The sequence below is a fragment of the Neolamprologus multifasciatus genome, chromosome 4, assembly GCF_963576455.1.
Source record: "Neolamprologus multifasciatus chromosome 4, fNeoMul1.2, whole genome shotgun sequence".
Classification (NCBI taxonomy): Eukaryota; Metazoa; Chordata; class Actinopteri; order Cichliformes; family Cichlidae; genus Neolamprologus; species Neolamprologus multifasciatus.
In genome coordinates, this window is record NC_140442.1 from 29727035 (window position 1) to 29753937 (window position 26903).

The 26903-nt window shown below is 39.5% G+C and overlaps 1 protein-coding gene across 2 annotated transcripts in view; it reads left to right on the top strand.

Moving 5' to 3' along the window:
- The first annotated feature begins 15534 nt into the window (after window positions 1-15534).
- The window catches only part of LOC146520785 (carnitine O-palmitoyltransferase 1, liver isoform-like), a 36984-nt gene continuing 25615 nt past the window's right edge, over window positions 15535-26903 (top strand). The window contains exons 1-6 of one of the 2 annotated variants that reach the window (XM_085157375.1): window positions 15535-15666; window positions 18078-18156; window positions 18401-18508; window positions 20529-20616; window positions 21670-21865; window positions 25031-25219. In XM_085157375.1, coding sequence (XP_085013501.1) covers window positions 18130-18156; window positions 18401-18508; window positions 20529-20616; window positions 21670-21865; window positions 25031-25219 — 608 coding nt within the window. In that variant the 5' untranslated portion in view covers window positions 15535-15666; window positions 18078-18129. Of the gene's footprint in view, window positions 15667-18077; window positions 18157-18400; window positions 18509-20528; window positions 20617-21669; window positions 21866-25030; window positions 25220-26903 lie in introns of those variants that run through there. The other variant, XM_085157374.1, reaches the window with a different exon arrangement.

Genomic DNA, 26903 nt, shown 5'->3' on the forward strand with positions numbered 1-26903 from the left:
CATCACAACCCCAGACTAATCAGGCTGTGTACAATTTATTAAAAAAAAAAAAGTTGTTTACTGTTCATTTTATTTCATTTCATTTATTTATTTATTTCACACTTGGTACAAAAAAAAATCAAACAAACCAACCACACTTTCTATCAAAAGCACTACAACCATGTGTGAAAAGGAGCAGGAAGAAGAAAATATTCTTATTAAACCCCGCCCCCTATCTGCAAACCAATTTATATTACAAGTGGGCACCAAAAATCAGGGAACAAACTAACATTAACATTTATCTCCAGTCCTAACCCAAACCAAACAACAAATTTACAATCAGAATATACCGCTCCACATAGTAACAAGGAGAAAAATAAAAATTAAAATAAATAAAACAAAAATTATAATGGATCCTTTTTCAATGAACTCCAATTTCATTCACATTCTTCATATTGAGTTATCGTTTTGAGCATGTAACACTTTTTAAAACAATGTAAATTTATACAATTCTTTAAATTATAATGCAGTGTTCCACAGTCGTATACCCCTAACCGTTGGACTCATTAATCTTTGTGTAGTCACAGCTAACTGATGCTTAAAATAAAATTTCCTTCTGCTATCTTCTCCCCCTGAACACAATAAAAATACTCTTTGTAACTTAAAGGGCAAAATATTATTTTTAGCCTTAAACATAATTAATAGTGTCTGTAATTTCACTAAATCTCCTAATTTTAATAATTTAGATTTTATAAATAATTTATTTGTATGTTCTCTATATTTAACATTATGAATCATTCGTATAACTTTCTTCTGTAATAAGTTTAGACGTTTTATAGTATTCTCATATGTATTCTCCCAGACTTCAATACAGTAACTAAAATATGAGAAAAAAATGAGAAATATAAAATGTGCATTGTTTTATAGTCTAATAAATCTCTTACATTTCCCCAAATATAAATGTTTTTAACCATCTTCTTTCTAATATACTCAATATGTGATTTCCACGTCACATTTTCATCTACTATTACACCCAAAAAACGAAATTCAGTAACTCTATCAATCAATTCTCCATCAATGGACATAATGACTTCATCCTCCTTTACACGACTGCCAAATATCATGAATTTCGTTTTTGTCAGATTCAAAGATAATTTATTTACATCAAATCATATTTTTAATCTTAACATCTCAGAAGTCATAATTTCAACCAAATCTTTCAAATTCTCTCCGGAGCAATAAAAATTTGTGTCATCTGCAAATAAAATAGAATTTAACCTTTTTGATACGTCACAGATATCACTAATATATAAATTAAAAAGTATGGGTCCCAAAATAGAACCTTGAGGAACGCCACATACAATCTTCAATCTTTCAGAGGTGTTACCGAGATAATGTACATATTGCGACCTATTTTCTAAATAACTCCTTAACCAATTCAATGCCACTCCTCTCACACCATAATTGTACAATTTAGAAATCAAAATATAATGTTGTAACGTATCAAAAGCTTTTTTTAAATCAACAAATACCCCAACTGTATATTTATTATTATTGGTTGCAGATGAAATATCGTCAATGAAAGTCAACAATGCTAATGCCGTTGATCTATTTTTACAAAATCCAAATTGATTTTCATTTATTAGTTAATATTTTTCAATAAAACTATCAAGTCTTTGCGCAAAAAGTTTTTCGAGCACTTTTGAAAACTGTGACAAAAGAGACACTGGCCTGTAATTGTTAAAACTATGCTTATCTCCTGATTTATATAAGGGTATCACTTTTGCCACTTTCATTTGATCAGGAAATACTCCTGAATGTAACGAAAGATTAAAAATATAGCAAAGAGGAATACTTATACAATCTAAAGTCTTTTTAATTACAACCATATCTATACCATCACAGTCAGTAGATTTTTTATTTTTACAATTTTCTACAATTGCTACCATTTCTTTTATGGTAATATCAGCTAAGAATATAGAATTAACCACTCTACTTTCTCCTTTCCAGACTTTGTCATTTTTTCTAATTAAATTTGCTAAAGTGGGTCCGACATTTACAAAAAAGGAATTGAATTCATTTGCTACTTCAGTCTTGTCATCAACAACTTGATTATTCTTAATGAAATAATTAGGCCGATCTAAGGGTGTGTTCTTGTTACCCAATACCTCCTTAAAAATATTCCAAATGCCCTTAATATTATTCTTGTTTTCCTGAAAAAGTTTATTATAGTAGTCTTTCTTGGCTTTCCTCAATATTAATACCAACTTGTTTTTATAAACTTTATATTTCATTTCCGCATTCTTAGTTCTCTGTGTTATATAATCCCTATATAAATTATTTTAATTTTTACACGCATTTGCAAGACCCTTAGTCATCCAAGGTTTCATATTCTTATTCTTTTTCTTAAACTTAAATGATACCAATGGACAATGTTTATCATACAAGGCCAAGTAAGTATTTAAAAAAGCTCCATATGCAACGTTGACCTCATTAACATAAACTTCCTTCCAGTCCACTTCCATAAGATCTTGTCTAAACTTATTAATTGCCTCGTTATTTCTTAACCTTCTATGACTCACGAAACCAACTTCTTCCTTTCTTTTCATATTTAAATCAAAAATAAAAAAGACTGGTAGATGATCGCTTATCATTTATGATGAGGCCACTCATAATATTACTCTCTAAGCTATTAATGAAAATGTGATCAATTAATGTTTCTGATTTATCCGTTATTCTACTTGGCTTTATAATTAAAGGATAAAATCCTTTACCAAGTAATAATTAAAAAAAAACTGACGCAGCCTTATCATTTGCCTCTTTACAAAGATCAATATTGTAATCACCACACAATTTACAGTCACAAGATTACTCGAAATCAGCCGCAGGTGTAAATGTGAGTGTCTCCATACAAACAGAAGATCTGTCAGTTTGAGTGTCAGCTGTATGTTAACACAGCGTCACAGTCGTCCAGGATTCAGTCCAAGGTCAGACGTGCAGCACTCAGAGATGGGCCTCAGTTAACATGTGAAACGGTCAAAGGTCTGCAAAGCAAATGCAAATCTGAACAAACAACAAGACCTTTGGAACAGACAAGACCAAAGCGCAGAAGTTCGGTCATCATGGAAAAACCAAACCAAGCACATCAGCACAAACACCAGCCGTGAGCACGGTGGTGGAGGGATGATGATGATTTAGGCCCTGGACACCTCATTGAGCAGACTGTGAACTCCTGTATACCAAAGTATTCTAGAGTCAAATGTTAGCTCTGTCTGACTGACAGTAAAGCTTGGCTGTAACTAGATCACGTAATAGCAGAGCAGCGAATCTCTAACAGAATGACTGCAAAAGAAAAGAATAGAGGTGCTGCAATCACCCCGACCGGCCCAGCCTGCAGTCTGATTGAAATACAGCTGTGCATAAATCACTGCTCAGAAACGCCAGTGAACTGGAGCAAGGCTGTAAAGACGAGTAGGTCAAAATTCCTTCACAGTGACGCGAGAGCCTGAGTCGTAGGTCGTACTTTCATTTCCCCATGATTGGAGAGCACATGCACATCTGTATCTGAAACATTTGATTAAACTGTTTTTAATGCAGCCTTTTTAAAGTTGAACCCATAAATACACAAACACACGCTGTCCATGACTTCTCACTCATTACTCATCACCTCATTAACATAAACTTCCTTCCAGTCCACTTCCATAAGATCTTGTCTAAACTTATTAATTGCCTCGTTATTTCTTAACCTTCTATGACTCACGAAACCAACTTCTTCCTTTCTTTTCATATTTAAATCAAAAATAAAAAAGACTGGTAGATGATCGCTTATATCACCACTCATAATATTACTCTCCAAGCTATTAATGAAAATGTGATCAATTAATGTTTCTGATTTATCCGTTATTCTACTCGGCTTTATAATTAAAGGATAAAATCCTTTACCAAGTAATAATTCAAAAAACTCTGACGCAGCCTTATCATTTGCCTCTTTACAAAGATCAATATTGTAATCACCACACAAACATAAACTCTTATTTCCCTTAGCCTTACTCAATAAGTCTTCTGCTGCCTCTGTAAATAACTCAATCTGTGACCCCGGTTTCCTATATATACATGTTACAATTATATTACTACTTCTTTCTATATCCAATTCCACTGTCACAGACTCCATTAAATCGTCTATAGCCACAGACATACATTCAACTTTTTTACATTTCAAATCACAATTAACAAAAAGTGCCACCCCTCCTGCCTTTTTCTTAATTCTATTTACAAAGTATAAATCGTACCCTTCGATACAAAAATGACAACCCCTCTTCTCATCTAACCATGTTTCAGACGGAGCAATTATTTGAAACCTGCCACTCAAACTATATAGAAAATCTTTAATCGAAGCAAAACTTCTATAAAGACTTCTGCAATTAATATGAATTAATGAAAATGTATTAACTAGTTCAACCGTATGCCTGAATTGCTCCTCTGTATAATATTCACATGTGACATTAATTGTATTAAGCACATTCCTTTCAGGGTCAATACCTACTTCAAAATCATATGATTTATTATCTGAGTCGTCGAGCATTATGCATAATTATTCTAAAACTATCTATTAACCTCAAAAAAGAAAGGGATCCTTAGCAATCGCACATTCATTTATCGACATATTTTAAAGTCCGTTGATCTTGTTTTCTTCCATGTCCAATTTACAATTTCCTTTTGTCCTTTTCCACCCGAAGTAGCATCTGTTCTTGTAAAGGATGAACTAATTGTTTTTAGGCTCGTTTTTGTTTTTGTTTTGGTCGTAACCGTTTGCCTATCTTGTTAATGTTATCTCATATAAATGTCCAATTCCTCAAGATCCTTAATCGTTATAACCTTGGCTTCTTCTGGCGTTCCATTCAGTTTAATCATCACTTTACACTTCCTGGTCCAGGTTGCTTGAATCTTTTTCTCCTTCCGTAAAATGCGAGCTTGTCTGGCAATATCTGCATTTCTTTTTGTAAGATGTTCATTCAAATATACTCCGCTTCCTTTCAAAAGGCTGGACCGCCTCAGCAAATCAACTTTGTGTTTACGGTTTACAAATCTCACTACAATTGCTGGAGGAGCATTAGTGTGCCTTCTAGGAAGGGTATAGCATGCAGATATATTATTACTATGCAGGGGAAGTTTTTTATTCGATAAGAATTCCACAACCTGCCGTTCCAACGACTGTAGCTCCTCCGTCGGGGGCTCGTCTTCTCCTCTTTTTGCACCGGTCCCAGACTCGGTGACTCTTGCATAACTCCTGTGTTTAGTTTCCAGACCTGTAATAATCACTTCAAGTCGAGCCTGCTGTTCTAGATCGTCCACCTTCCTTTCCAAAAACTGGTTTGTCTTATCTTTCTCCTTAATCAGGTTTTTTAGTTCTTTGATTTGGTCCATCATCGACATTAATATTCCTTGTTGCTTATTTACTTTTTCAATTTCCGACGTCAACGAGTTAAGTGAATGTTTAATCTCCTCCAGATCTTCTTCGACTTTCTTCATCTTTGCCATTTTGTCTCTTATAAATGTCAATCTTGGTTTATTTATTTGCCCAAACAAGTTCTATAACTGAAATTGTTTGGACACCAAACATCACGGCACCACCGCGAGGACGCCAATCCGGCTGTTTAAAGCATTTATTTCATTAGAATGTTCAAAATGCAAAATTGTACTAGTTTGATAATTGTTGTTGGGGGGGGGGACAAAGGTATGAGAATCCCATAAATGTTTAATGCTTGGAGGAAACTCCAGGTGGAATGGTTGGCACATGCTATCACTGTGATCGTGGTTAAATCACCTAGAGATGGCACGATACCACTTTTTTTTATGTCCGATACCGATATCATAAATTTGGATATCGGCCGATACCGATCTGAATCCGATATAGTGTTTTTTTTAATCAATAAAACTGTTTTTTTTAACATCTTTCTGCCTTTTGTATAAGTTCAAACTGAAGTTTAAAAACACCCCACTAAAGCTATTCTGTTATACCTGTATGCAAAAAACACACTGCACCCAAAATATTTCATAGTTCAGCAAAACTGATCAATCTAATAAACTTAAACCTGCTCCATCCTCCCTATTCTGGTATTTTAAAGAGTAAGCAACCTAACCAATAGGGTTGCAAACTCCCAGCAAAAAAAAAAAAAAAAAAAAAAAAATAGGGAACCACCCTCCACCTCATGATGCTTAATCAACTTTAATTTGATGCGGTTAAAAAAAAATGCACAGAAATAAATTATTTTTCAAGAATAATTAAATAGATTCAACATCTTTCTTCAACAGAACTGCAGACTGCACAGATGGTTCCTTCCCAAAGGAAAAAGTACTACTACTAAAAAGTACTAGGGTATATTAGACTTAACAGTTACTATATACAGTAATGGACTTCTATACATTTTACATCAGATTAAAACTTTGGGTGTAAGAGTCAGATAATTATTTATTAAAAGCTCGACATTTTAAATGAGAATAAGAAAGAAAAGTATGTCTTTGTGCCCCCTTTTCCCTGTTCATGCCCTATCGGCCCCCCTGGCTACACTTTGCTAAATCCGCCCCTGCACAGTTACCAGCCGTCAGCTGTAGAAAAAGATCCTGGTGTAGAAATAATATTAAATAAATTCTAACAACAGCTTATCAAGCTTAAACGTGCTGCTGTTGTTCAGCCGCTGGTTTCCTCTTTCTGGTGAGAAGTGGGCCAAAAACAAACAAGAGAGACGATCAGCTGATCATTGATCAGTTTCACATTGAAGTAGCAGCAGGAGAGAGAGAGAGAGAGAGAGGCAGTCGCTCCATATATCGGTTGTTAAGCTTAACGCTAAAATCCTTTACAAACATTCAGAGATGGACTTACACACTTGCTTTACTTCTCTCTGGAATCACTTTCTCTGAGATGAAATGCTGGTTTGCTAGCGAAGCTCCAAATGCTCAACCAGACAACAGGTCTCCACGCCACAGCCGCTCTATCACGTGACCACACTGCTCCGACGTGCTACAGTTATGAGCCGAGTTACGCGGTGTCGCAGGTTTTGTGAGGTGCTTTTTTTGATATTTAATTGATCGGATTACATTTTTTTATTTCTCTCCGATATCCGATCCAGTGATTTACGTCAGTATCGGACCGATACGTAATATTGGATCGGTCCATCTCTAAAATCACCCGTGCAGGAGCTGAGGTAACAAACTGCTTTAAAGCAAGTCTCATATCAGGCGAAATGTTTCTTCCTGCTTGATAAAGGGTTTCAGCTTTAAACACTACAGTGCACCTGCAGTCTCACTATGGACTCATGCTCCTGAAACACCTGCAGGATGTGAAACCTGTCTGTATCTGTAAGCATTAATAAGAGAGAAATATTTTAGTTAACTGAAATGAAAATAAAACCTAGACTTTGAACTTTTTATTGTAAAATCTCTGCTGATTTGTGCCTGATGGAGTTATCAGCTGGGCCAAAACATCTATCAATATTAGTTATTTGCAGATATATTGGTATTGGCGTTTATAGCAGCCAATAAATGAAAAAGGAAAAAGGAAAGCAGAAACGGGAGAAACGCCCTTCAACCATGTTGGGTTTGATGCTGCAGAGTTTGCAGCTTCCCTGCTGGCAGCACCACCGCTGCAATGATATCGACTGATTCGGTTTTTAGCTTTTGTTCAGCAACCAAAATCCAGAGAAGCCTGTGTGTTGAGCTTCATCAGTGATGCAAACAAACAGCTTAAATGTTGTTAATTGTCTTGTCATGATGTCTGTTTTTCAAAATTATTAATTTTCACTGACAGTTATCGTGGTATACATGGAATACCATTAATCAGGAAGGGAATGCCTTCATTGTTACTTTTCTTTTAAATATAAAATTTGTTAACATTTCAGCTGCAAGAGGATTACCATTTTTATTTTTTATTTCACATTCACGTGTGGTCAGGTGGTTTTATCCTGCCACACATCAGAAATCTGTATGCAGTTGAACGTTGACTAAATTTCAGTGTTTCCGCTAAATCAGCGCTCTCTACTTGTTGTTACCTTTGTGAGAAGTAGGCGGGGCTCCTATGTAGGTGGGTCATTCGTGTCCAGGATGGGGCTGACTGCACATGGCAGTATTACGCGGTCTACCTGGGTAACCCTGGTATGATGAGTCTTTGATCACATGTACTGATATGCATGTTTGTCCTTCTGGGTGACAGCTGTTAATGTTTGCATCACCATTTGTGGGAAGTCATTATGTTCAGTAACAGTCTCTTTGTAACCTTCAGTGTTTCTTGGTGAGTGTATGAAATCAAAACACAGTTGAAACCCATAAATGTTTCCCCACTCATGAAACACATCAGTGTCGTGTTTGGCTTTAGAGCAAAGTTTATAAAATTGATCTGAAACGACACAGCTGTGAAACAGCTGTGCACATCTGTAATGTGTTCCTTATCAAAGCTGCTAATGGAAGATGGTTTTTCACCTCTGAAGGTCTGACCTGCACTTCGTTTCAGAGCCGCTGAATAATCCCAATGCCTGTTTCTTTTTCTCTGCTAACAGAACAGTCTGATTAAAGGCGTGTACCCCGCCAGCCCGTCATCCTGGCTCTTCGTTGCCATAGGAATCCTGGCCACCATGTACATGCAGTCGGATCCCAGCATGGGGCTCATCACCAAGATACAGCAGCACCTGCCGCTAAGGTACACAAAGGCAATGTCAGTGGCAAAGGTCTTTAAATGGGCAAAATGATTTGATAATGCAGAGTGGACAAATTAGACCATAATTTTGTTGTTGTTTTGTTTTAATCAAAGTAACAAATCTGAAGGTGCAAAAATAGGTGAGCACATGGAATCATAATTTAGCTTTATCAGGGTAAACGCTGCTCTTATCTCGTCTGCTGTGGGTGACGACAGGGATGAAGTGTGTGTGTGTGTGTGTGTGCAGCAGAGAATGATGAAGCTACCATGATTGGTGGATACATGAAGTCGTGAAAATGTAAAATGGTTCATGGGTACTTTATCTGACTTTAGGGCTGCCACGATTAGTCGACTATCAAAATCGTCGACGACTGATTTAATAGTCGACGCGTCGTTTGAAGCTTTGTAAGATCCCAAAAGACGCAGGAATAAGTAGTAGGATTTAAGAGTGTAATACCGGACTGAAACAGAAGATGGCAGCACTGCATGTACAAGGATGCCAGCTGCTGTTAAACCCCGAAGAAGAAGAAGCTGTGTCCCAGAATTCATAGCGCAGCCCAGCTCAGTTTCCAACAATGGCGGCAGCTAGTTAGTTTTAATATTACTCTTATTATTCTTTCTGGGTCACAAAATAAACGTTTAACATATTTTCAGGTGAGAATGTAGCTGTGTAAACCTCAAATATCTGCTCAGTTTATCAAGACACCACATATTTTCAAAAGCGCTCCGACGTTTTCGGAGACGTCTGTTAGCCACTAGCTCGATAGCTAGCCGGGGGCTAGGCTAACTAGAGCCGTGAGGACACCGGACTCCCGCTAATCGTTTTCAAACACACCGCCGTCTTTCGCTACTCAGGTTAAACATGATATATAAGTCACTTAGATAACTTAAAAATGTTGTTTGGCTTTTTTCAGTATTTTATTTATTCCTGAGTAAATCGGTTTGGCTGAGATTAAAGTTATAGTTTTTACACAGCTGAATAAACATCAAGCAGACAGCTGATTATCAGAAGTGTGAGATGCTGGAGAATTTACTCCGGTGTCCTGTTATATTTTAGATAGCAAGGAGTTTATTAAACGTCACCGAAACAATCTGCAAATTTCATTAAAATTTAATAAACTATCATCTTGTCTTTATTTTTAGTTAGCACATACCTTAAACACTTAAAGCTGTAAGCTAATGATAGTTATATAAGAGCAGATGCTGCTGGTGCAATAAGCTGTACGTTTTACGTCCAATGGATGATGATCTGATTAGTCGACTAATCGCAAAAATAATCACAGACTAGTCGACTATCAAAATAATCGTTTGTGGCAGCCCTATCTGACTTACCAGTTGTAAATACACTTTTACTCTCTACTCGATCACTCAAAACACTTCATACAGCATGTCTCATTCACGCGGCACTTTTTTGTTCTTTTTCTACATCTAAGCGCTGTTCTGTCAATCAGTCATTGTGAAGAACGCCTCGAGAGCAGCTCTGTATCTTCCCCAAGGAGCTTTTGGCGAGCAAGCGAGCAAGGCCCACGAATGATCAAACTCCTCTCAGAGTTCTGCAGACAAATCAAGTGTCAAGAAACTATAATGTGATGCTTATTTTAAGCCCAGCATCTTCCTTACCTTCTCAGTTCAGTTGTTGTTGTGTTTGATGTCATGTTGTTCTGGAAGTTTTGCTCTTGCTCACTCATGTTTTTATGTTTCTTATAGGCCTGCCACAAACGATTATTTTGATAGTCGACTAGTCGCCGATTAATTTTGCGATTAGTCAACTAATCAGATCATCATCCATTGGACGTAAAACGTACAGATTATTGCACCAGCAGCATCTGCTCTTATATAACTATCATTAGCTTACAGCTTTAAGTGTTTAAGGTATGTGCTAACTAAAAATAAAGACAAGATGATAGTTTATTAAATTTTAATGAAATTTGCAGATTGTTTCGGTGAAGTTTAATAAACTCCTTGCTATCTAAAATATAACAGGACACCGGAGTAAATTCTCGAGCATCTCACACTTCTGATAATCAGCTGTCTGCTTGACGTTTATTCAGCTGTGTAAAAACTATAACTTTAATCTCAGCCAAACCGATTTACTCAGGAACAAATAAAATACTAAAAAAGCCAAACAATAACATATTTTAAGTTATCTAAGTGACTTATATATATTTAACCTGAGTAGCGAAAGACGGCGGTGGGTTTGAAAACGATTTACCGGCCATGATGATCCATTTGGCAAAATAAATCCATTGGGTATCCTTGTTGGTCTTCAGACAACAATTCTGACGGCTAAAGAACCAAATGGGACAGGCAGGAAAAAAAGAAAAAAGAAAACGATTTGCCGGGAGTCCGGTGTTCTCACGGCTCTAGTTAGCCTAGCCCCCAGCTAGCTATCGAGCTAGTGGCTAACAGACGTCTCCGAAAATGTCGGAGCGCTTTTGAAAATATGTGGTGTCTTGATAAACTGAGCAGATATTTGAGGTTTACACAGCTACATTCTCGCCTGAAAATATGTTAAACGTTTATTTTGTGACCCAGAAAGAATAATAAGAGTAATATTAAAACTAACTAGCTGCCGCCATTGTTGGAAACTGAGCTGGGCCGCGCTATGAATTCTGGGACACAGCTTCTTCTTCTTCTTCGGGGTTTAACAGCAGCTGGCATCCTTGTACATGCAGTGCTGCCATCTTCTGTTTCAGTCCGTTATTACACTCTTAAATCCTACTACTTATTCCTGCGTCTTTTGGGATCTTACAAAGCTTCAAACGACGCGTCGACTATTAAATTAGTGATCGACGATTTTAATAGTCGACGTAATCGTGACTAGTCGACTAATCGTGGCAGCCCTAGTTGCTTAGTAGCTTTTATTTCTGCACACTGTATTTGCCCACAGTTTCACTCACGTCCCTGTGCTGTCTTGCTGCTAATGGTGACAGCACTGATGCTGCCGCGAGTCAGAAACCTGAAACATTTTATTAAAAACATCTCATGGGGAACACATGACAATAACTGCTGTGATAACTAGGACTGGAATTATGTTTCCAGGTGTGAGTTTTTCCTCAAAGGTGCAGCACCACTCTAAGGCCTCACAGTGAGGAGGGCTGGAGTTGTGTGTACATATATAGCAGGTTTTTCAGCATGTTAACAAGATGAGTCAGAGGATTGTGGGTGTGGTGCTTAAACCTGAACTTTCCTCTACTTCCTACCAGCCTGACTACTAACTGTAGCTTTATATTATTGCATGAACCATTACTGGTTCACTGACTGCACCTGTTGCTTTCATGATGCTCTGAGTCATTTCAGACAGCAAGCTTAATAAACATGAATATAACTGGCAGGATGGAGGGCATGGTGAAAGTAAACAGTGACATTCATTATAATGACTGTAGCTGAACATGTGACATGAATGAACGGAAACCAACATGAGTGTGAGGGTGATCACATGTCTCATCCACCACATTAAATCCACCTGTCTAATATTATGTAGGTCCCCTCTCACGGTGCCAACACTGCTCTGGCCCGTCGGGCATGCACGTGGGACTCCAGGGGGAGACATTGGGTTCCTGGGGTTGTAGGGTTGGGCCTCCGTGATTGGGCTTGTTTTTCAAACATCCTGGCTCGGATTGGGATCTGGGGAGTTTGGAGACCGGGCCAACATCTCGGACCGTTTGTCATGTTCCTGACTAGTTTTGTGGTATGGTGGGGCGCACTGTCTGCTGGCGTCAGCAAGTGTCTTTGCCAACAGCTGATCGGTAGCTGGTGTGTCTCAGTTACATCCACCTGAACGCTAGGAACCGAGGTTTCCCAGGAGAGTCAAAACTCACTTTCCTGATTACCAAGCTGAACTAGTGCAGTACTAGACTACAGAAAAAAACTGACCTGCTTGTTGCCTTCATTATGAGTTTATTACTTTTTAAATGCAATCTAATATCCTAACATCTTATTGTTTTTAATACTATGCACAGTTCCTCAGTGGCCCACTAGGTGTTGCTGTTGTATTTTTATACTGTCAGAAGCCTCACGGTGAGATTAAACATGAGCCATGTGAGTGAAACGCACACTTTCTCAGTTTTGCTAAAGTAACAGATTATTCAGGGAGAACTGGATTTATTTATTTATTTATTTATTTTATAATTTTGTGTTAACCTGTCAAAGGCAGCAGTTTTTGGAGCCGCTGGAATCTAAAAGCTGCTGTTACAGGATGTCTTGGTCACTAACACTGAAGTCTATTTTTGCATCAGTTCTTAGCTGTAGATAAAAATACTTCCGATCTGTGTTTAGTGTAGCTGTAATCAGATAATACTGCTTATTACCTCACATTTGAAACGGATTACCAGGCAGTTGTCTGGTTATATCTGAGCCTCTCTGGGCTGGACTCTGAGTGTTGCCTGTAAATATGGCTGTAAATTACCGTGGTGGTGTGTAGAGGCAAAATTACAATAATTGTCTTTTTTTATTTATTTTTTTATCAGATATGGGAGATGTCCCATTGCTCTGTTACTTTAACAGAGCAATGATAAGGTCACTTATCAAGACTGTTCCTCCCAGCTTCCTTCAGACTGTATTATTTATTGTCTATTGAAAAAGTTTCCTTGTATCTGCTCGCGTCACTAAAGCAATCTCACTCCCTCTGTGCAGCCTCCACATGTCCCTCAGTGCCCAGGGTCAGACTATGGTGTCAGCGCTGGTCTTCAGCACTCTGCTGTGGCTCTCCCTCATCCTCGCCCTCAGGTTCTGCCTCAAACTGCTGCTGTCCTACCACCAGTGGATGTTTGAAAAGCACGGCCGGATGTCTAACACCACCAAAGTCTGGGTGGTAAGCCACGTCCCTGCTCAGCTTCCTCCAGAGGCTGCTGTGTGCGTGTGTTGGACTCGAGGAGTTATTGCATTAATTTTTTCCTGGACTGAGTGTAATTATGTTGGATAACATGAACCAAAAGCACGTTGTTTATTTTTTAGGCTGAATGTTCCATGTTATAGTGTTGTGTGGGCTTTTTTGTAGGGGTGCAACGATACACAAAATTCACGGTTCGGTTCGATACTTTGGTGTCACGGTTTGATATTTTTTTGATACAAAAAATGTTCATGCTTTTTTTAATTTGTCATTTATTAAAATTATAAATATATATTTTAACAAGAAAGTACAGTTTTTAAATTTAATGTTGCTGAAACAACAAAGGGATAAAATAAATCTCTGATTGAGAAATCCCTCATCTTTGGAAAAGAGAGTTTATTACAGAGAAATGTCTCTTTCCAAAATAAAAGCTATACTATACGCTTCTTCTGGGCTATATTCTCAGCAGCATATTAAACATATCAGGTCCCCATAAGGAGAATCATGTGCTAACGGCTGTCTAAATGACTCGGGTAAAGTTTGTAGCATGCGTGCTTGTTGTTTTTGTCTGCTTCCACTTGTCTTTGCACTAGGATGATGTCGGAGTAAATGTGCAGTCATATTCGTTGTGTTCCCACTAGCGCTGTCAGCGTTAATCTGAAATGACGTTAACGCCACAACACGGCAAATCTCCGTTAACGAGCTACCGCGGATCGCCCCGTGCGTGGGGCTGGACGGCCAACACGTTAACGAGCTAACTGCGCTAACGCACTAGTTCCCACCAATGTAATTGAACATTGCGTGGCACATCCAACATACTGTTTTACTTTAGTCCATGACGCGCTTACCTTCAGGGTCATACGTCACATGAAAACCAAAATAGTTCCAAACACCAGATCTGAATGAGGGTGGGGGAGGTTCAATTTGCCATGTTGCAACGAGCTTAGCTTCTGTCTCGCTAGCTTGCCCTGGGCTCAGTGGATCTGCGTTCGACTACTCTGCCTAGGCTGCACTGTCGAGCGCAGATCCACTGAGCGCTCAACACAGACAGCATCGTCAGAAGGAAAGTTGATAAAATAAATTAAAAATGTTGTATTGTTCATACATATGCGTACCGAACCGAAAGCACTGTATCGAACGGTTCAATATCGATACGAGTATCGTTGCACCCCTAGTTTTTTGCCGTTTTCTTTTCAAGCACATAACACGTCCATGTTGCTGCTGCATGAAAGGATGTAAAGCTATTTTAAACGTGTTTCTCTGATTTGAAAGAGTAACAGTCTCACTGGATTGTTTGCTTTGCCTCATTCTTGTAGTTTAATTCATTTTAAGTGGGGCTTGTTGGAGCTTCTGAGCTCGTCTGTTATCTACAGTAGATGGCAGCACAAGCCTGCAGAAGCCCCGACTGGGAGAAAAAATTCAACTACTGCTGGTGATGATTTACAGCAACACTTAATACTCGCTTAAGCGTGAGTTTTGCTTGGAAGTAGGAATGTTACCCTGATCTTGGAGGATTGGTCCATGGAGTCTGATGATTAAATAAACAATTTGCAGCTCCAGTTTTTCAGTCTTGGACCGGAGCAGTATCTGCCTCCTAGCTGGAAGAGAACTTTGAAAGGGAGCTTTACTTTAAAGAAACTTTATTTTCATTGTCATTAAACCTCCTCCTGGGATAAAGATCGCACCCAGCCCTCTCTAATAGTCAAAGACTGAGGGTTTTTGTTGTAAAACATAGAAAATCTCTTTTAGGGATAAGATTACATTTTCTTATTGGAAACACGCTGTCTGTAATGACCGTCTAAAACTGTCTGCCCTCTTTGACCTCTTCTTTCAGCCTCTGGTGAGGTTGCTGTCAAGCAGGAAGCCTTTGCTGTACAGCTATCAGTCGTCTCTACCTCACCTCCCCGTCCCAGCCATCCAAGACACAGTGATCAGGGTGAGTGTGAACATACACCTGAACACATGGTGGCGCATTTAAGCTTGTTTTCTGTCCCCATCCTTATCATCTTGTCTGAATGTTTGCTGTTATCAGTACTTGGAGTCTGTGCGCCCTCTGCTGACGGACCCGGAGTTTAAACGCATGTCAGACCTGGCCAATGAGTTTGAGTCGAATCTGGGGAACCGCCTCCAACGCTACCTGAGACTTAAAGCTCTGTGGGCCACCAACTATGTAGGTATTCAGCAGGAAGTGCACACAGTGCAGCTGACAGCGAAGGGTGCAGGAGGGTGTATGGGTCACTGACTAACCCAGAGTTACTCATGCTCAAGGGCAACACACGCCGACCTTTGTCCAAACTAAATGAATTGACACTGTATACAAACAAAAAACAATCTTCTTCAGTGCATAATGTCATTGTTATAATTAAATAAATTGCTAAACTTTCAATTGCCAGAGCAGGTGCAGCAGGTTTATATAACAACACAAATGTCGGTTATTTTCATCCTTTTTCCAGCTTGTTAACAACTTCATCAGGTCACATGACACGGCCTCTTTCCATCATTTAACTGCTTTGATCCTGAAGCTTCTGGCTCTGAGCTTTGAATGAGTTACATGTGTTTGTGGTGGCTCTGCTGCACTCACAGTGAGTCGCTTCAGCCTGCATATTAGTGTGACGGTGCCACAAATGTTTCCTGTGCTCGCCTGTTAGTGCAGAAACGTATAGCATCTTCTTAATGATTATTTAAAGCATATACAGCGGTCCCTCATTTATCACCGGGGTTATGTTTTAAAAATAACCCGCGACAGGTGAAACCTGCAAAGTAGCAACTTTATTACAACTATTATAGATGTTTTAAGGCTGTAAAACTCCTCACGACACACTTTATACACTTTTCTCTCTTGTTTAAACTCAAAGTTCAAACCTTTGTAGAAAAATAAGTCCAGTATTATAGACGGAAACCAAAGGAACACGCAGGTGACAACGTTTCGTCGACATTGTTGTTTGTTGGGGAGAAAGCTTATAAACATACAGTGCTGCACTTCTGAGTCACACTGCTGGCGATCCAAGATTTATGTAAATTTGAAGCTGAATGCATTCTGTACTGTACAGGAAACACGGCACGAGATTGTTTGACAATGGTCTACAGCCAATCAGGATGCAGAACACAATGTGCTGGATTTAAAATAAATAAATAAAAAAAATCTGCGAAAGGTGAACCGTGATATAGCGAAGGAGAACTGTAATGCTTCAGTATTTGCATTTTTATTAATGAAAGTACGTCAGACAAATGCTTGGGCACAGTAGACTTTTACTTGAGTAAACGTTATTTTGCCAGCTCTGTAATCTGTGTGACAACTGACAGAAGTGACGCAGTACTTATTTAAAAAGCACATTCTTAGCGTTGTCCTCCTTGTAAATCGAAAATCGTCACGACCAGTGTTGGTCAAGTTACTTGAAAAAAGTAATCAGTAACTAATTACTGATTACTTCCCCCAAAAAGTAAGCCCGTTACTTTACTGATTACTTATTTTCAAAAGTAATTAATTACTTAGTTACTTAGTTACTTTTTAAAAACACGATTTACAACCTGAATAGGTGATAAAGTGATAGATCTTTCAGCCCAATTCTACTTTTTCTACATAATCATCATACAAAATGTAATCAAATATTATTTATTAGTTTTAATCTTTTAACTTTATGCATCAAGCAAAAATTAAATTATCTGCAACATTCTCTGACTGGAAGAAATTAGTTTAACATTTAAACCTATTTTCTGCACATTCCAGCACATAAAATAAAATATTTTTGTGTGTTTACACTCAGTCTTTCAAATAGATGCAAGTAAAACACAGCAGAAAATAAATAAAGTCAAAGACTAGCGGTCCTGTTGCTCTATTTTCACCTGTAAAGCAGGAGTGGGGTAGGCGGAGGGTTACCCTGGTGCAGGTGTGCAGCGGTCAGTGGAAGAATCCGCGAGTTTCTCTGTGAGTTTCCCATTACGTCGTAGCTACTCGGTGCTTGTTTGGAAGTTTAGGGGTTTTTTCGCTGTAAAAAGAAGTTTTCTTCCCACGCACAACGGACACTAATGTTTTTGTCACTTTTTATGGAATCAAACTCAAAGTAAGGTCAGTACTTCCACGCTTTAAACGCTGCACGCTCATACTCTCTCTGCACTCGATATATGATCCATTGTTGATCTGCACACAGCTGTTGTCACGAACGTCGCACTCGCTTACGTCACTGTCATGAGACATTCTCGCAAAAAATCACGGTTTTAAGAACGCAGTAACGCAGCGTTCCTAAACAGCGTTACAAGTAACGCGTTACTGCCCATCTCTGGTCACAACCTCTGTTATCACTACAATACGTCCTGGTGTTTGAACTTTTTAAATTTGAGGAGCTGCGTCTTGTTCAGGTGCTGAGTTTGACTGTTACAGGTTTGAGTCACTGCTCCGTGTTGCACTGTCAGTGTGCCCTTACTGACACAGCTGATGCATTATGTAATTTATCCTTTTTTTATTTGCATGTTTTCTTATAAAGTTGCAACTGTAAAGCAATACATTTTTCAATTTTTAATCCTCATGCTTTGTGCTCCTGGTTTGAAAAGAACAAACACTTTAGATTCCTGTTTTGGCTCTAGGTGAGTGACTGGTGGGAGGAATACGTCTATTTAAGGAGCCGAGGGTCCCATAATGGTCAACAGTAACTACTATGGAATGGTAACCACTGCTTCTTTATATAATTACATGTTTACGATCTGAGCTAAGGTTAGGAGTTATATTAAAGTCAGAATGTTTTATTTTCTTTACCCGTGATCTTGATTAAATCTACACCTCATATCCTGTTGTCATTTTTAAACCTGAGCTTCCTGTCAGTCCAGCTCATATTTTTAGAGAGATAATTTCATTCTCCTTCCTTTGGTTCTTAATCAAAAATCTTCTATCCCTTGTGTGGTCCTTCCAGGATTTTCTGTACGTGACACCAACCTCAGTGCATGCGGCCAGGGCGGGGAACACGATCACTGCCCTGCTGCTCTACCGCCGCAAGGTGAACCGGGAGGAACTGAAGCCGGTGAGGCTGCACACATTTCTGCAGATTGGAAAAATAATGAGATGCAGTGTGTTTGCATCTGTTGCGCTGTTTGTTTTTAAAATTTAAAAAAAAAAATGTCTGATGATACCTATCGCTGTGAGATTCTTAAAAATCTTCCAAGTTTGCATCAGTAATCTTAAAAAGTTCAGTGTCTCTCAGGCTGAAATGATGAGCTCCTGTTTTATTATGTTGACCAGAATTATTCAAAGTTCAGATTCAGTTTTATTACAGAGGGATTCAATGGAAATATTGCATTAATATTGTGGCGTTGCTTTTAAACACATGGTCTCAGATGTAATTGGACTGATCAGGATAAAAGACAATAGTTTTTTTTTTTCTCAAAGATATTTTTATTAAATTGAAGTAACAAAGAAAAACAGATACACACAGAATTGTTAAACAACAAACACGTAGGTTTCACGATGACTGTTTGAACTGAATCAGAAATACTTTATTAATCCCGAAGGAAATTATGGGTTACAGCAGGCAGCATGCTAAATGGCAAACATACTTTAGGGAGACATGTCAGAGAGAGACTGATGGGAAAAAAACAACGAAAATACACAACATGAGGTGAGAGGAGGGGAAAAAACCTCCTCAGACTGAGCTCCTAATGGGAGAACAGTTTGAGAACAGAAAAAAAACAATACACAAGACTGTCAATACACCACAGACACACAAGATAAGCAACACGGGTGGGTAAATGGTGAGGGAGAGCCGGTGTAGACAGCGCATGCTTGTGTGTATCCTGAGTTTAGCTGAGTGTCCTTGGCCCAGCCAGGCTAAGTAAACAGTCTTCCAGCCGACCCAGGTGGCTTTGCGTAGGATAGGAAGGAACAGAAATAATAGAATACAGATTAATGACACTCACATATCTTGTAATTGCGTTAAGCAGTTTACCCCCCTACCCATACCACATAGTAGCCCTATCTCTCAGGACAAGTACAAAAACAAAAACAAGAAACAGAAACAAACAAACAAAAAACGCCATCACAAGTACAACAGGACAAAGCAGAACAAAATAAAACAAACACACAAAAAACATAAAGGCCCTTTCACAGCGGAAACAGCATGTGCTGCTAATGCTAACTGCTAACTAAAAGCCAACGATCCAGAATTCGGTGCGCTGGCTGCTGAGCTTTGTGGGGTTTTGCGGCACCTCTACGTGCACTAGATGCGCCTGCTCCCCGTCGTTTCTATCTCTGTTGAAAAGGCTCTGCAGTAGCCCATACTGGGGGTCTCTGTAAGCAGGTTAACCTGTGACACAAAAAATAACCGAACTCGGACACACACAGGCTGTTTTCCTTCGTGGTGATGAAGGAAGTCGCTGGGCTGGCATGTAAAAAGGCATTTATTCTTTTAGCACCTGCAGCTCAGTAAAGCACCTTCCAACAGCCAAACCCATCTGTTCTCTGATTGAATTGTTAATAAAATTGAATTGAATTTCGCCAATTTGGTCAGTTTTCAGGATACAAGCTCAACCTATGGAAGGGCACCAGTGTATGACTATACTAACCTCCACTTTAAAATAGCAGGAGATCAGTTTACATGTAAAAATATAACGATATGCTCTGGCAGACTTGGTTCTATGGTGGGTCTTAAAGGGTTAAAAAGTTATGCATTAAGGTGCTTTCCTGCGGGAAGGTGTAATGTTGAGAGTAAAAAGTCCTAAACTTATCATTAATTTTGGAAGGTAGTCCACAGCCCATTGTGTAATATGGGTGCACATGCTTTTGATAGTCAGCTTATTCTGGCAGTGACTCTTGTTTCCTGAGGTTCTGCAGAACCTTCGATGTGCTCCAAAATCATCTGTCTACTACCCACCTTGCTTTTTTACAGCTCCCCTTCAAAGAGAGAGCAACAGAAGGGTGCAGCCGTCTGTGTAGGCTGTATTTAGTGATTATGTGAAATACTTTGTTATCTAGTGAGGGTCACATGGTTTAATGTCCATCTAAAACAAATGGAAAATAGCCAGTGTGTTTGTGTCTTTGTGCTGTAGATCCGCGTTCCGGGTACCGTCATCCCCCTGTGTGCTGCTCAGTGTGAGAGGATGTTCAACACAACACGCACACCAGGAGTCGAGACTGGTAACAAACACACACATACTCAGAGTAGATGCAGCACATAAACATGCACTTTGATTGTTGCAGTTGTATTTCTCTCGCTCAAGTGTCTTTAATAAGGGAAGCTGTTCCTTTGCTAAATTCTATTAATTGCTATTCTTCTATTATATGCCCATTCTATTTCTATGACCTCACTGAAGCAGGATATTCAGGATATGAGGATATTTAAGTAGCATTGTTGAAGTATAGTATTGAAGTTCATTATCAGGTACTAAATTATCATCGGAGGCTGATGCGCTCTTACACTCAGACATGTTTTGCATGTTTCCCTACTGTAGGGGTCTCTGCAAGCATACAGAGGGGGTACTCTGAGAGGGTACAAGATGACAACTTTGGAATTCTACTAGAAACAGTCGATTTGTTTGTCAAAGCTGAATCCAGGGCAAACTACGCTAAATTAGCGTTTTTAGCTAGCAGCTACAATAAGCATAAAAGTTACCTTACGGCTATCATTTGTTAACATGATGCTTGTTCTTATACATGTAATACATTTATTACCAACCTGAGAGTTTATCCGCTGGTCATTCGACATGACGAATGACTTCTGAAGTCTTAATTCAGCTCAAGATGCTGTAGATTCCTGTCAGTAACACTTTCGGTCCGCTAGTAAAACGTAGCTCTATTAATCTGCGCTTGAACCGGAACCGGATGTAAGTTCCAAAAAACTGAATTTTGGAACTGAAACTGAATGGTGAGAAGTGAAACTGAAATTATTCTAGAGCTGAATTTTTAAAGGATAAAATGCAGTTTCAAAGCAAATCAATTCATTTTCAAACCATAAATTCAGTTTCAAATTAGACTAATTCAAATTCAGTTTTCAAAAGCATTTATTCAAGTTACAATTCAGATTCAATCTGAGCAATTCAAATTTAACTTATTCAAATTCAGTTTCTGATGGCACAGATTTCTGCCCATACTTGTCTTTTTACACACGTTAGGCAATGTAAACACATCTCATGGTTATATCTTCTTGTTGTTGCACACAGTAATATGGCACGGCCCTACTCTTTTTCACAGATGTGCTGCAGCACTGGCTAGACAGCGAGTTTGTAGCAGTGTACCACAGGGGGCGCTATTTTCGCCTGTGGGTATACCAGGCAGGCCGCCTGCTGTCCCCCAGGGAGATTGAACACCAGGTCCAGAGGATCCTGGATGACGCTTCACCCCCGCTTCCTGGAGAGGAGAAGCTGGGAGCTCTCACTGCTGGAGACAGGTGCGTACAAAGTGGCAGCTGATATGCTTACTACTGATTACTACTATTGACATGGCAGCAGCAAGCGTGCTGCTGTTTGAATTTTCTAAATGTCGGGGAAAAGCGGGTGACGTCACATGCCTTTTTATCCCTTTTTATATACAGGCTATAGTAGGAAACTTTGATACATTTTCTAACTTGACTAACTGTGAAATATTTGATAGAAATATGAAAAGTTAATCACAGGTTCTAGTCTGTAATTGAGTTATTGGTATTGATAAGAGGTTCTTTAAAACTGAATAAACCTTTTAAGGTTGACATCAACATTTTTCTTTCATTAAAATAAAATAATTTTCTTTTATTTCTTCACTGAAACACAGCCAGTTTGTATAAAGCTGTCTGAACCTGTTGTCTTTATATTTAGCAGGTTGCTCAGAGGCAGCTCAGAGACGAGCTACAGTGCGACCATTAGAGGGCACCATAATAAACTAACTAGAGCTCTAATACTAAAGTGTAGACTCAGCTTTCATTTGAGAGTACCCAGTTTTAAGTTTGGCTTTGGAGTTTCAGCTCCTTAACAATTGCACCCACATGTGACAACTGACTCTAAGGCTGTTTCATATGAAAGTCCATTATGTCATTATCGATTAAGCAGATAAAAGGCATTTCATTTAAAGTTAGATCTTCCAAATGCAAGCAACATCCTGTGAACTAACAACGTGCGGTCAAAAGAGCTCTCCATGCACGGGAACCATCCTTAAGCTGCTAAAACAGAAAAAACTATGCAAGAATTTGCTATAATATTAGAAGTGGCAGAATCTACAGTTTGGTACTTCCTGAGAGGGGAAAAAGCACGGGTAAATTCAGCAACGCAAAAAGACCCGGACGCCCACGGAGGACAACAATGGTTGATCCAAGAGTCATTTCCATGGTTATGAGAAACCGCTTCACAAAAGCCAACCAAGTGAACAACACTTTCCCGGAGGTACGCGTATCGATGTCCGAGTCCACCATAAAGAGAAGACTGCATGAAAGTGAAGCCTCAAGAATAGATTGGAAAAATCCAAAGCACACCACATCATCTATAAAACTGTGTGATGGTTTGGGTTTGCATGGCTGCCACTGGCACTCGTCAATATTGAGGTGTTCGGAGACTCTCTGCTGCAGTCAAATTGATTAGATGGTGTTTCATCATACAGATGGACAGTGAGCCAAAGCAAGCCAGGAGTTTATTAAAGCAAAGAAGTGGGATGTTCAGCCACCTGCTCGTTTTCCTGGCTGTGGGCATCTTTAGTTGAGTGTGAAGGTTTCTAAGTCTCTCTTAATTCCTCAAAACCTAAAAAGTTTGGGTTGACTTCACTGAAATGATTGAAAGCAAAACTGTGGAAATTAATCATGTGAACAGTAAGTGTAAATAAATTTTGGCTAGAAGAACTGATGAAGAAAAAAAATGGAGGGATCAGCTCTTCAAGTTTATGCATGTTAGTATTTGTAATGTCTGTTGTACACACATGGCTAGATTTTTTTTCCTAAGATGTAGAAGCATAACAAAAACAAAACCAAGAAAGAGAGAGAGTGCAAAAGTTAACGTGTATCAGCAAATGGATTGTTAGCAAGACATGGTAATGGTAAATGGCCTGCATTTGACTTCCCATTTAGTTGGGAAGCGTATCTGTAACCGGAAGGTCACCGGTTCGATCCCCGGGCTCTCTGTCCTGGTCGTTGTGTCCTTGGGAAAGACACTTCACCTACCGCCTACTGGTGTTGGCCAGAGGGGCCGATGGCGCGATATGGCAGCCTCGCTTCTGTCAGTCTGCCCCAGGGCAGCTGTGGCTACAACTGTAGCTGCCTCCACCAGTGTGTGAATGTGAGAGTGAATGAATAGTGGCATTGTAAAGCGCTTTGGGTGCCTTGAAAAGCGCTATATAAATCCAATCCATTATTATTATTATTTGTATGGCGCTTTACTCAGTCCCTAAGGACCCCAAAGCACTTTACACTACTTTCAGTCATCCACACATTCACACACTGGCAATGGTAAGCTACATTGTAGCCACAGCTGCCACTGACAGAGGCGAGGCTGCCAGACACTGGCGCCACCGGGCCCTCTGACCACCACCAGTAGGCAAACATAGTATCTTGCTCAAGGATATTTGGCATGCAGCCAGGAGGCAGCCTGGGATCGAACCACCGACCTTCTGATTAGCGGCTGATTATTAGGCTCTGCCACCTGAGCTATAATTTCACCTCAGTAATAAGTGTGCTGGTGAACTGTTTGCCTTTGACGTGTGAAAAAAACACACGAAACACCCACATGTCAGTGTGTTGTTTCTTAATGCCCTCACTCACTGATAGAAATCTGTGCATACTGATTTTCTTTGATAAGCTCACATGATTTAACTTTCAATTGCACTTTTCTCCAAAGGCCATTAGGACTTGGCATATATGCACGTCTCGCTCTCTTCAGGATTCCCTGTTGTGATTAAAGCTAAATATTGTGTATGTTAAATCTGTTTTAGACTGGATGTCTTTAGCAGGCGCTCCCATCCTGTTACTAGTCTCGTGCTGGTTTGTTTTCTGGTATGATCAGTATTGTGCATAATTAACAAACAGATGGAAATGAGAACTACAGTCTGGATATTGTGCTGCCTACACATTATGCATGGCTTAAAGCAAACAAAGTGTGAAAAGTGCCACCAACGTGCTTAGCAGGAACAGTCCGATGAGCCTCTGCATTAATGGCCCGTCCGTCAAGCTGTGTGTATTACTATAGTGAGCCAACCAACAAATCAGATTTTAGAAAACATCACTGGGCTTTTGTCCAAGACCTGTCATCTGATTTTGACATTTGCATCACACGCTGATGTCTTTGACTGTGTGGAAACTTTTTCGGAAGCTTCAGTCTGCTTGATGGAAACAATAGTTTGATGTTTTGAGTTTTCAGATTGTCTTAAGTTATCTTAGAGTGGACTAAGTACTTGAGAAGGATGCAGCGTTTAGTGAAGTACGTTTTCTCATAATTGTTATGGAGCGTCTGCAGTTTCCACTGAGTTGAGCCTTCTTCCACTTCCGAGGCTCTTTTAGTACTTTGTTTTAGGACAATTGTGCAAAAAGACTTGCTGACTGTGAGTACAGACCCGTGAGCAAAACAATGATTTATAATATATCCATGTCATCTCCTCCCAGAATCCCTTGGGCTCAGATGAGGAAGCAGTACTTCAGCTCTGGGGTCAACAAGAGATCGCTGGATACCATTGAGAGGGCGGCCTTCTTTGTAACCTTGGATGACGAGGAGCAAGGCATGAGGGGAGATGACCCAGAGGGGAACTTGGACAGCTACGCCAAGTCTCTGCTTCATGGGAAATGTTATGACAGGTGAGCAGGTCACTAAGGAACGTGTGGGGAGGGGTTTTATGGATCTGGTATATTTGAAACGGTGTTTGGTGCCTTCAAGAGCCTAACTGCAGTGAGCATGGTATAAAAATGTGAAAGTGAAGGTAGATTTGTAGCATTATTTGGTTCATCATGGAGACAAAAGATACTTCATCACATCACCACTTCGAGTAGAATACATACCCGAGGGAATGCTCTGGGAATACTGTGGCAACTGATCGCTTCATAATCCGTCCATGTAAGAATGTGATGCTGATGTTTTCCACATAGGAAAAATGATCTCCATGCATATAAGATCTTGGCTAATCGTGGTCCATCTTATTGTAAAGACCTGAAAGCACCATGTTACTCCAAACAAGTACTTCACTCAGTGCCTCCGAGGGTATTTAAAAGTAGGATGAGGTAGCACCTTCAGCCTTTAGGCCCCTCTTCAGCTCCAAGTTTGGATTAGTGAGACGGACACTTTCTCTGCATTTAAGATTAGGTTTAAACTTTCCATTTTTATAAAGCATATAGTTAGGGCTGAGTCACATGACCCTTAACACCCCATGCCTTAGTTGCAGGTGGAGAGTGTTCGCACTGTTGCCAAGTGCTAGCTCATAAGCTCATATCATTGCACTTTCTTGTAGGGGCCATGAGGTGACTGTTGTTTTGATTTGGACACTTAATAGGGACAAATTTGATAAATACTGCAAAAAATGGACTGAATTTACTAAACTATTGAGCTCAGATTGTAAGAGTGGAAGAGTACTCCACACACGCCTGCGCACACACACCAAACATCTCCACCTCTGCTAGACACTTTTTTATGCTTTGTTTTGGCGTCTTTTGTCAGTTCATTCAATCATGTGTCAAAAACATACTGGTTAGTGTGGCAACATTTGTACATAATAATGGCTGGTTTCACCTGAAATACCAACAGAGTAGTGCACAGGATGGCAGGAGATTAGTGAAGTGAAACAAAAATATAGTAATCAGTAGAGCAGGGGGATATGACCAAAAATATTTATCACGATATACATTTGAAAATTTGCGATAACGATATAATTGACACGAGACAAAATTCTTTACAACTCCACAACTTTATTAGTGCAAAAAACACAAAAAATCATCAATGTATTTTCACTTAAACAAGCAGCTGTTTATGTGCATTAAAGTTATATAAAAATATAACAGTGCAAATGCAAATTCGTTGCTGACAGTTTAACCAAAAGGCATTTCCAGTGGAAACTGGCCGACATATCCTCAGCATAACCATGTATAATATCCACAAAACTTAAAAAGAGGTGATACACACACAATACGGTAACATTATGTTGAAGCACAGTACGTATCACTCCGCGAGGCTCCGCCTACGATAGCCGTAATGCTCCAACAATCCATCACGCGGTGCGGCTTCGTAGCTTAGCAAAGTCGTACTGAAACGTGACAGATTTTCGAGCGCCGTGCACATAAAATCCTTTCAAGGTCAGTAAACACAACCAGAGTTCATACATAAGGCACACGGGATTATAAGGGGCTCTGTCGACTTTCAGAAAAATCAAAGGATTGATTTTAAGTGCGCCGTATTTTCCAAACAACACGGTAATAACGACGGCCCGCTAGCATGCGCTACCAAAAATAGTGCTGTGTTGTGTATCTGACGGACGAAAGCTAAACCAGTTCC